At 40.2% G+C, this 11,769-nt stretch overlaps 1 protein-coding gene across 1 annotated transcript in view; it reads left to right on the top strand.

The window, feature by feature from the left end:
• Window positions 1-4,583: 4,583 nt before the first annotated feature.
• The window catches only part of TOPAZ1 (testis and ovary specific TOPAZ 1), a 101,941-nt gene continuing 94,755 nt past the window's right edge, over window positions 4,584-11,769 (top strand). The window contains exons 1-2 of the mRNA XM_050938292.1: window positions 4,584-5,858; window positions 7,593-10,134. Of these exons, the coding sequence (XP_050794249.1) occupies window positions 4,616-5,858; window positions 7,593-10,134 (3,785 nt within the window). The 5' untranslated portion in view covers window positions 4,584-4,615. The remainder of the gene's footprint in view (window positions 5,859-7,592; window positions 10,135-11,769) is intronic.

The following is an 11,769-nucleotide window of genomic DNA, read 5'->3' as shown; positions in this document are numbered from 1 at the left end:
ATCATTATTAAAATTCAATTTGTTATTGCTCTGACCAAGAGTAGCAGCATCAGGGTAGAATAAACTCTCTTACATTAAAATTACCAGTCTTTCTGATTCTTCTAGCATTCAGTGAAATGCCAAATGTTAGCTCTTGATATTTGTTGGACACAATACAAATCTGAAAACGTATTAGTTGGAATTTTGGTCTGTCTAGGTCAAACAGGAGTCTGACAGAGCTACTTTTGACACAGCGCTCTCACCATGATCTCCTTTGATTTTTAAGTAGTATTTAAATCATATCATAATTAATATGGCATCGTAAAAATACACCGTGCTGCACAGAATGTGAACTGTGCCACACTAGTAACAAAATCTCTACCCTGATTTACTAAGCTGATGACATACAATATAGAATGAATACAAACTGTGTTGTGGCCCCTACAGGTTTGTTTTTTTAAGGAGAAAAGATTGGGGTATACCGAGAAAGAGACAGAATTAAGCATATAATGCCACATGAAAAGAGGTATGAAGTTGAGAGTGGGTAAGAGACAAAAATAATCATCAGGACAGAAGCATGGACAAAGCAGAGAGGAGGAAGAGGTGTAAATGAGAGCAGAGATCATGCTGGGGTGGATTTATGGAGTGCATTACAGGTGGGCTGGAAACTTGAAATTTTTGCAGAAGAGTGGAATCACACTATTAGAGAGATCTGAGGAAACACTGTCAGAGTGGCAGGAAAGGAAAATGATCTCAGTGGCAGCATTTTGATTACCCTGAGGAAAGAGAGATACCAATAAGAGCAAGAAGGCTGGAAAAAGGGGTACTGGATAATCAAGGCAGGAAACAACCTTAACTTACTGAGTTTTCAGCGTTTAGAGGGGAAGGACTACAATGTCCCACTGTGTGCTACATTTTTCATATTTTATTTTGCATTAATTGTAGAAGGATTGGGTCCTGCTTTCTTTTTATATTCTAAAGTACAATAAAGAAATTAAGGAGATCCTATAAAGTTGATTTAAGCCTAAAATGTAAGTACTTTGAGAAATGAGTTTTCACAAAAGCTAGCAAAAACAAATATTTACATATTCTTTTAAATTCCAATTAAAACAGCATTTTTTAAAAATGTAGACACATTCCTCTGTAGTGTTGGCAATCCATATGTTGTTGAAGTGTGCTAGCTAATGCATGGGAACCAAAAAGTGAAATTGACTATACATGAAAGTGAAAATAACTAGTTTATTTTATTGTCTTTATCTGAGCTGAATGACATGAAAAGAGTGAACAGTGCTAACTGTGAAAACTGAGTTAGATTATAAAATTGTTTCCATTTTAATAACATAAGGTTTTAATAATAGAGGTAAAGAAATTAGATTTTATTAAAATATTTTTAATCTCACAGTGTCTCTTTAAAGCCTTGACTCTTCTTTCAATAATTCTAAAGCACAGTCAAATTGAGGAACTTGGATGAGCCTGTTCCATGCCAACTTTTTTCAGAAAATTCTTTGAATGGAGCACCACCTGGTTTTGCAAGACAATCCACAGCTGCTGACAAGTGTCCTTTCTGGAGGTCTGCCTTCCCTTATGATCCTTCTAAAAGAGATTTTCAAGCAGCATGACTCAAGTCAGTGCTTACACTTCTTAATTGTTCCTCATTTTGAAAGAATTCTTTAAAGTGCGCATTTACATCAATTTCACAGAAACCTGGCTGATCCCACTTTTCATTACTGTTCATAACTGACATCAAAATACTGAAGCTGAAGCTACAAATCAATAATTACTATGACATCATTTCATAGTTCCTCCTCTATTCCTTTCTGTTGTGTCTCTCCCTTTCTTGATCTTTATTATGCACCTTAAAAGCCTGTGTTACACATCTAAGTTGGGGAAGGTTGAAATGTCCTCTCCAAATAGGTCAGACATTACAATTTTTTACAAATACCGGGTTTGAAGAATGCTGCTATTGCTGAATGCTGTACAACTAAACCCCCCTTATTGGATATTTTTTTGGTTCTGAGGACCTGGAACTTCAGATAAAACCTTGGTTATCTGTACTCCCTGCCTTGATTAGCTTTAATTGTCTGCCCACTGTCCTTTTCTGCAGCTTGTATCTTTAACACACATAGGCACTCAGCTTAAAAAAAGATCATAAGCAATAGAAGACCGCATACTGTTTGCTTCCCAGCCTACAGTGTCTTCTTCATTCACAGATGGCTTATGTTGCAAAACCTTATTACATTTTCTCTGCCTCGTTTCAATTAATGATACATTATCTCCATTTTACAGATGGAGACATAGAGGCATTTGTGAAATTGATTTGCCTAAGATCTCATAATGAGCCAGTCTGTTGGACTAGTATCTAAATATATTCACTCCTAGTCTGTACTCTAACTCCTAGTTTGCCTCATTAGCCCTATTGTTTAGAATATATTAAAACAAAAATGTTTATTTAATATTCACAGGTCCCAGTCTAGCATTCCTGAAATGTGAATGCTATCAGGCAACAACTCAAGGTACACTGGATTTTAATCAGGTGTCTTCTCTTTCAAAAAGCATCTAAAAATAGTGTTGGAATATTGAGTTGAACACATTTTTGTTAAGGTATGTACAATGTTAGTGCCACTGCTACTATTTTTAGTTAAAAATTATTAAATATTACTATTTTAATTTTGATAGCCTGTGTTGGTAATGTAAAACTCCTTTAGAACAATTCATTTATACAGTGTATTATTCTGTACACATATGGATTTTTAGAATGTTTGCATAATTCTAACACAGAATACTCTTACTTCCTGAATTTTGTGTCTAACAAATGAACTATCACTAAATTTGAAACTGAAGCTTTGTCTTTGGCTATCTCTCTTGCAAGCTTAACAACTTTCCACCATTGCAGTATTTACTAATAAATACATGTAATCTCTTTGGAATTCTAACCTTATTAAAAATAGAAATGGATAATGAGCCAAACTCCATTGATGCTCCCATTGAATCTGGTTCATTGTGGACAAAAAGAGAAATGCAGACTAAGTGCTTTTTACTCATTTTGAAATGAATACCTAATATTCTTCAAATTCATATTTGAGTACACTGCAAACTGATTTTTAAAATAAGCATTTGGGGTTTACTGCAGGTGTGTGAACTCGGCAAGATAACTTAAGCAACTACCAATCCTCGACTAGTGTTAGATTAAACTACGTTACACTTAATAGGTTGTCAGGTTCCATTCCTAGCCTATAATCTAATGCGTGTTCGTTTTAAAGTAAACTTTCCAGACCTTATTTAGTACTGATAATGTGCTATTTGTGGTGATTTTGTATTCAAATGTCTTGCTTTAAAGAAACAAAAAGAAGGGGAAAGACTCCTCCACAAAGGGTAACTAACTTGTGACCTGACACACCCAAAGCCTACTGGTGAGGAAGGGGAGAGGTTGAGATCCTAACTAGTCAGTTCCTATTTTAGACAGTGGAGGGCCCTGCCTTCTTTCCGTGCGCCTGAGTAGGTCTATAGCCTCCACATCTTCCTTGCAAAGGGACTAGAGATTCCTTTTTCTCTCCTGCGAGGCCTTGCTTCTTAATACTGACTACGCCATGCACGCTACATAGGGAGTAGTGGCTGCATTTTTGCCACCCGTTTACTCGATTTACCCCGCTCTAGCGTGGACAAAGCAGGGACCAATCTCCCCCTCAAATGAGCGTGGGAGTGGTCAGGAGCCGGGGCGGCTGAACTGAGCTCAAGCTAGCGACAGTGAGACGGGGAACAGCAGCCTCGCTAGGTGCTGGAGCGCCGCTCAGAACTGGTGCCTGGAGAAGCTCGACAAACACTGTGGCGGGCAGTGATTAGGCGCCTTTTTCACAGCTCGGCCTCCGCCCTGCGCCTGCGCAGCTTCCCTGCCGTGTGACCCTGCGTAGGGGTCCGCGCGCCGCCCTGGCTGCTTCTGGGCGAGCGCGTGAGGGGAGAGCGCGGCGGGGCCTAGTCTTGGCAAAGGCGCCGGTTGAGTGAATCGGGGTGGGGGGGAGGGTGCTGGGGGGCAACGGCCGGAAGCCGCGGGGCAGGGTGAGCAGATAGGTGGGTGTGAGAGCTGGAGCGGCTGCCGGCCGGCTTAGGTGCGGACTGTGAGGGGTTGCAGGCAGCGGTGCTGCCCAGGGATCTGTGTTTGAGCTCACAGATCGTTAGTTTGTGGAGGGCTCGGAGTTCAGAGCCCTCGGGGCGGGGTGGAGCCCGTGAAATCTTTCCTCTGGGTCGGCAAGAGACTCCGAACAACCCCCGGCCACGAATAGCAGGCGGCTGGGGCAGGTCCCCACCCACTTCCTCTCCAGGCAGGTGTAGCTTTCTGTCAGAGTCCTGCTGCTCTGCTAGGGGCACCACCGCTCACGTGTGAGCTCTCCTGGCCCCTGCGCACTGGGAGCTGTGTTTAGGAGGCAACTCAGGTTGTCCTCGAGTTTCCTCACTGTCAGTCCTGCTTTCTCCCCAAATACTGAGGCTGGCCAGCTTGGTTTGTGGTATAGCTGGGGGACTGGTTTCTGCCGTGGCTAAAGGCAGTTTTTTTGCAGAACCTAGGGGCCCTTTTTCTCCCTGCAGGATGCCACAGCTAAGATCTCGGAAGGTGCAACTAAACAGGGAGGCACTGACTGCTGCGATGGGGCCCTGCCCACAACCTGTGGCTGCAGAGATGGGAGCCCACTCTGAGGACTTATCTGTGGCCAAGGGGAACCCTCAGCAGGAGGCAAAGAGTAAAGCAGTGCATTCCTTATCCTGCTCTTCATCACCTATCCTGTTCTCCAATGTCCCGTGTGAGCAGTTCACACTCCCAGCAATAGCATCTGTGGAGGAGCAACATGGGACTAATACGAGGCTTGTAGGTAAAAGAAAGGAAGGGGGACGAGGCTGCAGAGGAAGAGGCATTGCTGCTGCTGCTGGAGGCAGAAGAGAAGCAGCTTTACAGGTTTCAGACCATGCTGCAACTGAAGTCTGGGAGAAGGTGATGGTGCCAGTAGGGAGGTGTTGGGAAAAGGCTATCTGTAGAAAGAGAGGACAAGGCTTGCAGCAGTTTTCCCCTGGAACTAGGTTGGAAGAGAAATTGGCAACAGGGATTGAGGGAAAACTAAGAAGTAGCTCCTCAGCAAAATTGGAGCTGTTGGGGCCCCAAGAGGGTTTAGGAAGCCCAGGGAAAAAGAGCAGACATTCCTTAATAGAATTGAAGCTACAAATTCCATACACCCAGGAAGAACTGGTGAGCCCAGAGGGGAGTGACAGATGCACCTTGTCAGAACCAGTAGCGCTGGAGCCTGGGAAGGATGCAGGGAGCCTGATGGCACTGGACGTGCAAATCCCAGACTCTGAGAAGGAAGCAGTGAGCCTGAGTGAGAGGAGCCAATGCACCTTGGTAGAACTGGGACTTCAGGAGGAAGTGAGGAGACAGGGAAAAGGGAGCCAGTGCTCATTTTCAGAACCAAGAGTGCTGAGGCCCAAGGAAGGAGAAGGGAGCCCAGTGAAAAGGGTCAGATGTTTGATGGCAGGGACAGAGTCTTGGGTAAAAGCAGGAATCCTGGGGAAGAGAGGCAGGCACCCCTTATCTGTCCTGGGACCCCAGGAGAAAGTAGAGAGCCCAGGGAAGAGGGACAGATGTTTTTTAACAGAGGTCAGGATGTCAGAGTCTATAGATAAAAAAAGGAGTCTGGGAAAAAAGGGTGGGCAATCTTTGGCGGAAGTAAAACTAAAGAGCCCAGGGAAGAGGGGCAGACGCTCATTGGCAGTGCCGCAGCCGCAGAGACTAAGCCTCCGAGAAGAACCAGTAATCCCAGGAAAGCGGTTCAGGCGTTCCTTGCAATTACAAAACTCAGGCACCCAGGAGGAAGTGGGAAGCCTGGGGAAGAGGAGGGGTAAGCACTCATGCACCGCTGAGGAATCACATCTCCAGAACTCAGGTCTTCAGGAGAGTACAGATAGCTCAAGGATAAGGGGCAGGCATTCCATGGTGGTACTGCAGCCACACAGTCTAGGCCTCCATAAGGGAGCATGTAGCCCTGGAAGGAGAGGCAGGAGCTCTTCTGTGGAACTATGGCTACAAGGATCCCAGAAGGAAGCAGGGACCTGTGGGGAAAAGGGTAGGACTTACTTGGAGGGAGCAGGAAGCTCAGAACACAGGAAGAGGAGCAGGGCCTCAGCAGATGAAAGGGTGAAGATGGTGACCCAGGCTCCTTCTCAGTCAAGGCTGATATGTGGGAAGGATTATGAAGCCCAGCGCTGGAGGCCAGGCAGGGCTTCTACTGCTGGAAATACTCGAAGGAGCAGACGAGGGAAGATGGAGCAGCAACAGGTTATAGGGCAAGAAGTGGGTTCTACACCCACTGATGGTATGTTCATTAGTAGAGTAGAGGACAATGGTGAGAGACAGAAAGATGGAAAGGAAAAGGCTGTGGGTTCAGCTGAACTAAAATTAAAGATCAGAAAGCTTAGTAAGGTTTTATAAATATGCGGGTTGGGAATTAGGAGTATTGTTGTCTCTAATTTCTTGATGGAAATACGAACTTTTTTCTGTATTGTTGAAAATAGTATTATGTATTTGAGCCCTTTTTCAGATAGGCATGATTTATTGCAATAGGAAAAACTTAAATACTGAAATTATGATCTGTTTTAAAAATTTTGAGATCTTATTAAACAAGCACCTTAGTTTAGTGGTTTTCAACCTTTTTTCATTTGCGGACCCTTAAAAAATTTAGAATGGAGGTGTGAACCACTTCGGAAATTGTAGACATGCACCTCTACCCTGATATAACGCTGTCCTCAGGAGCCAAAAAATCTTACTGTGTTATATTGAACTTGCTTTGATCTGCCGGAGCGCTGCTTTACCGTGTTATATCCGAATTCCTGTTATATTGAGTCGCCTTATATCGTGGTAAAGGTGTAGTATGTGGTCCTTCTCCCCCCCCCCCCCCCCGCCACAGGTTGAAAGCTATTGCCTTAGTTTAATGATTATGTGAAGTATTACTAACTTTCTCACAGAGTTTTACCCATATTTTTTCTGATTTGCAATGAAGTGTTCACAAATACAATTTTTAGATATAATGAATACTTCATATTAAAAGAATAGTAATTTGCTTAGTATAATAAAGAATTTGTCTTTCTGGTTCTTCTTGAATTAAATTTTTAAACAGGCTGTTTTTTTTTTTTTTTGCTCAGATGATCTTGAACACGTAATTTATGAATATATTTATTTCAACACATAATATGTGAACAAAAGGCTTTACCTAAAATTTAAAAGTGGGAATAGTATCTAGCATTTTCTTGCAAAAATACTTTAGTCTGATTTGCTAGTTGGGATATATTTGAAGGTCTTTCAATTTTTTTTCTTATAACAGCCTAGCATTCTGTAAAGACTTTATGTAACAGATATTTTAAGCCAGTTAATAGGCTAGTTATTTTCTGTATGTAAATATGTTAGAATGTAGCACAACTACATTTCACCTCTATAGTTTTTATTTGGTAGATAAATAGTCTTGAAGAACCATGTTTGTAGTATTTTTTTCTAAAAAGGCAATAGTTCATTTTTTTCTTAAAGCACTTGTGTTAATGTGTAAGACTGACTGCGATCCTTTTTTTTTTTTTTAAATCAGCAAAGAAAAAAATAATAGAAGTTAAGGAAGACTCAGATGCACAGGATGGAAAGCAGCTAGAGACTGATCTAAATATATCAAAAGATTATAACATAAAGAAACCACTAGTAGCTTACTCTGAATCTCTCCAGGAAGCTAAGTCAGATGGAACTCAGAGCAAGGCACCAGTATGTCCGGGTTTAAAAAGGGGATTTGCAGTACAGGGTAACAGGAGAAGAAATAGAATCGCCAAGATCAGATGTTTACAGAATTTGGATGTAAAAGTAACAGAAAATAAAGTGACAAAGAGCAGATTGGTAAAGTCTAAGGATGAAAAATGCAGAGAAATCCCGAATTATCATAATAACTTGCCATCCACAGTAGAAAGGAATCCAGTTGTAAAATTATATGACTGTCGTTACCTTAATACATTTGTAAAGTCTTCAGTTGATGCAACCAACTGCAGTTACAAAATTGGTGGTGGATTCTTGCATGTAGCACAGGGTAAGAGAGAGACTTCTTGTCCTGACAGTGTTATGGGACAGAGTGAGATGAATAGCAAGCTTAATGTAATGCAGATGTCCACACAGAAAAGTATACCATTTGACAAAGAAGGAATATGCCAAAATAGAAAAAATTGTCAAAATGAAAACAGTAAGTGCTTGAGGGAAAGAAAGTGGAATATTGATAGAAAGCCCAGGAAAAGGATGAAACTTTTTGAAAAATCATCAGTCCAGAATGTTCTCCCAGTTATGGACAACAAATACTGTGAATATGAGTTACATACGGAAGATAAAACTGCCACAACAGACTCTTTAGCAGTTTTAGAGTTAAATAGCAATGACACTACTTCCTCATCTTCATTTGATCAAAAATCAGATCCCCATCTAGAACCAAATATTCAAGAAGCACAAAATGGTTGTACTGCCTCAGTTAATAGAAAAATGCACTTGAAACCCTGTGCAACGGAAGGTAGTTTTGAGAAGAGACTTGAGTTATCTGAAATTGCAAAAGGAGACAAGAGTGGTTTTGATTCAGAAAGTATAGAACAACAAGACCGCTCAAATACCTTAAATAGTCCAGAAGTGGTCACTTTGGTCAGTGACATAATTTCTGATTACTACAATGATGCCAGTTGCCAAAAGAAAGAGAGGATAGTGTCAAATGAAAAATTTAAAAGTAATGTTGAGAAATTACAGCTATATAGCTGTCAAAGAATAGTACCAATGTCTGGTAAAAATGTTTGGCCTCGTGAATCATGTGCTAGAACTTCTGAATGGTTTCATAAAAATCACGTGTCTGTCCTGGAAGGAAAAACTTCAACCTCTGGTTCTCAGGAATGCTCATATGAAAACAATACCGAAGCTGTAAGAGATATGGTTTTAACTGATAACTCCAGGCAATTAGATCTAAGTATGTTAGAGGCAGAAAGTGTCAAAGAATCTGTGTGTAAAATAACAATGGATTCTAACATTGAATGTCTGACTTCTGTTAGAACACCAGAGTCATCATTATTGGATATTTGTGGGACTTTGAGAGTCACCTGTAATGAAAATCTAGAGTCGTCAGTGGATAGTAGTCCCATAGCTTCTAAGTCTGAAGCTGTCCATGAAGCTCAGGTGATCTTAAATTTGGCAGTAAAACAAAAACAAGATGATAAAAACAAAGGAGCTTTAACAAAGAAAAATCGGATGATGGCTCTCCAGGATGGTATATCTGAAGATGACAATACAAGTAAAATGATTGTTAATCATAAGACATCAATGATGAAAAAAACAGTTACAATTCCAAACTTAATGAAAATGTTAAACCCGGGAAATCTATCAAATTTCAAAATTCCTTTACGCAAAAATAAAACTGAATCCAGGAACGTGGACTATATTAGATCATTAGATAAAGAAACGTACAGTCCACTGGAATGCCTTCACAGATCTGCTGCTACTTCAGCAAGGCAGAACAGAGCCAAGGAGAATTCCTCTGTGGTAGTCTCTGAGCAGCAACCTATCTCTGAAGAGGCAGATATCTCTGTAATCCCCTTAAAGGAAAATGCTGACCAAATGATCAGTAAGGACTTTGGCAGTGGTGGTTCTGAAAATCTTTCAAATGAAATAAATATACTTTCTGAACGTGTTTCTACATATCAATGTGCTACTCTTGAGGGAGAATTGGAGTCATCCTCAAGAGCAGATGTTATTGACTCTTCTGTTACTGCATCTATAGAGCCAAGTCGCACACTAGATTATTCCAGTAAAACGGTTGACTGTTCTGTTTCATTAGAAATGCATGATGATGATAAAAAGAAATCAAAAATGGATCTTGCACAGAGTAAGATTAAAAACTTTCCAGATGTTCTTAAGGCTTATGAAGATGATATTCTTGTGATTGATGTAATTCAGGATGACCCTGACCTTTTTGGAACCACTGATGAAGGGGAGCTTGCATTGACAATGAACCATGTGACTGAAAAGCACTTTAATATCAGTACTACCTCGGAGGAAAAACAGGATGTCAAGCCAAAATGCCTTGTCCTTCCAGAAACTAAGGATTCAAGGGATTACTTTAGGTATGCATATCATTGCTTTACCTTCATAAAAATATTTGTGTAATACTGAGTACATTGAAACATCAATTTAGTTTAGTCCAAGTATTCAGGTTTCCCCAAAAATACTGTATATGTGTATGTTTAGTAGAGTGGGCAGCACAGTTATGCATTCAGTATGAACAGAAACAGTTTCCTGAAACTAAAAAAAAAAAAAAAATCAGCAAAAATGGACTTTGGGAATTTAAACATTTTTTGGCAAATTCTGAATCCAAACACAGCGTATGGTTACTGCGTGAGAACCAGAAAGTAAAACTGATTATAAACCAAAGTAACTGAATTGGTCCGGCTGAGTGAAACGGAAAAAAAATGCTGAAAAGGAAATTAATTATTTAAAGTTCTTTTTAAGTAAGATGTGGGAGTAATACTGGTAATGCTGAAATGTTGTATATGTGAATTATCTCATTAGTGTCCCCTTAATGATCGCTTTATGTTGTAGTATGGCATTTTAAAATATGTGTAACTTTTTCTATTGCTATACCTTCTGCTGTTTCTGCATTCCCATGAGTAAGTGATTTTGGTTATCCGGATAGTAACAATACGTTTTTCTCACATGCTGAATGATTTTTAAAACTATAATTTGTCTACTAGGTTCTAGTCAATATTTTTACCAGTCTTGCATTGTGGTGTTTGATTTACACATTGAGATCAGAGTAAGGTACAGTAAAGGAGGGAGAGCAGAATTACGTGTACTAGCAACCTTCTATAGATGGCAGTTCACCGTGTGTGTTTAGAGAGACTCAAAATCTTTTTATTGCTGCTTGTTATATGAGCTGTTGTACAACATTGGTAATCTTATGAGAAAAGTATAAAACTTGCATAGAGGTTTAGAGTACAGGATTTTCTCCAAAGACGTGAAGACAAATGCCTTCCCATTCAATTTTTATTTGCTTCCTCTGTTCATGCTCTTTGCTCCCTGTCATCTTTATCTTTTTTAGGTTAATACTACAACTAACATTTTAAACTATTTTTTTTAAAATATTGTCAATTTCTTACCTTGAAATCCTCCTTGACAGTTATCTCCCTCTCTGTTTCCTGAAACTATGGTGTACAAAGGAGGAAAGTAGGAATTTTGCTTAGAGTAGTGCTGAAGTGTGTGATTTAAATATCCATTTTTAAGTTTAATTTTAACCGTGTATCTTAGAATCTAACTTTTGACAAAGTAAAGTAGCAGCAGCAGCCCCCCCCCCCCAAAAAAAAAAAAAAAAAGACCAACAAAAACAAATCCAAAGACCTTTAGGACAGTTTCTTAACTCATGCAGATAAATGTTGGTCTCAGGGTTTGACAGTTTAGTGCTCCAAGAAGGTGACTTTATTATTAATAGAATATGAAGTTTTCTGTTCCCAGATGAAATGATAGATCATATTGTTGGTGTTGCAACAGTATTTCTCACATGTTGCCTTACTACTGATCCTTAAGCATGAGCTAGGGGAAATATGTCTAAGGATCAGTTCCCATACCCATTTATTCATGGTTTTTCATGTGCTCATAACCAAGGGTGAAAGCTTGTGGTGACTGCTGTAGTTTGAGATCCCAGTTATCATATGCTCATAACCAGGGGTCAGACTGAGAAGGGAAAAGGTGGGAAGTGCTCTTCC

The sequence above is a fragment of the Gopherus flavomarginatus genome, chromosome 2, assembly GCF_025201925.1.
Source record: "Gopherus flavomarginatus isolate rGopFla2 chromosome 2, rGopFla2.mat.asm, whole genome shotgun sequence".
Lineage (NCBI taxonomy): Eukaryota > Metazoa > Chordata > Testudines > Testudinidae > Gopherus > Gopherus flavomarginatus.
The sequence above is the reverse complement of the archived record's forward strand: the minus strand, read 5'-3'. Positions and strand labels throughout refer to the sequence as shown.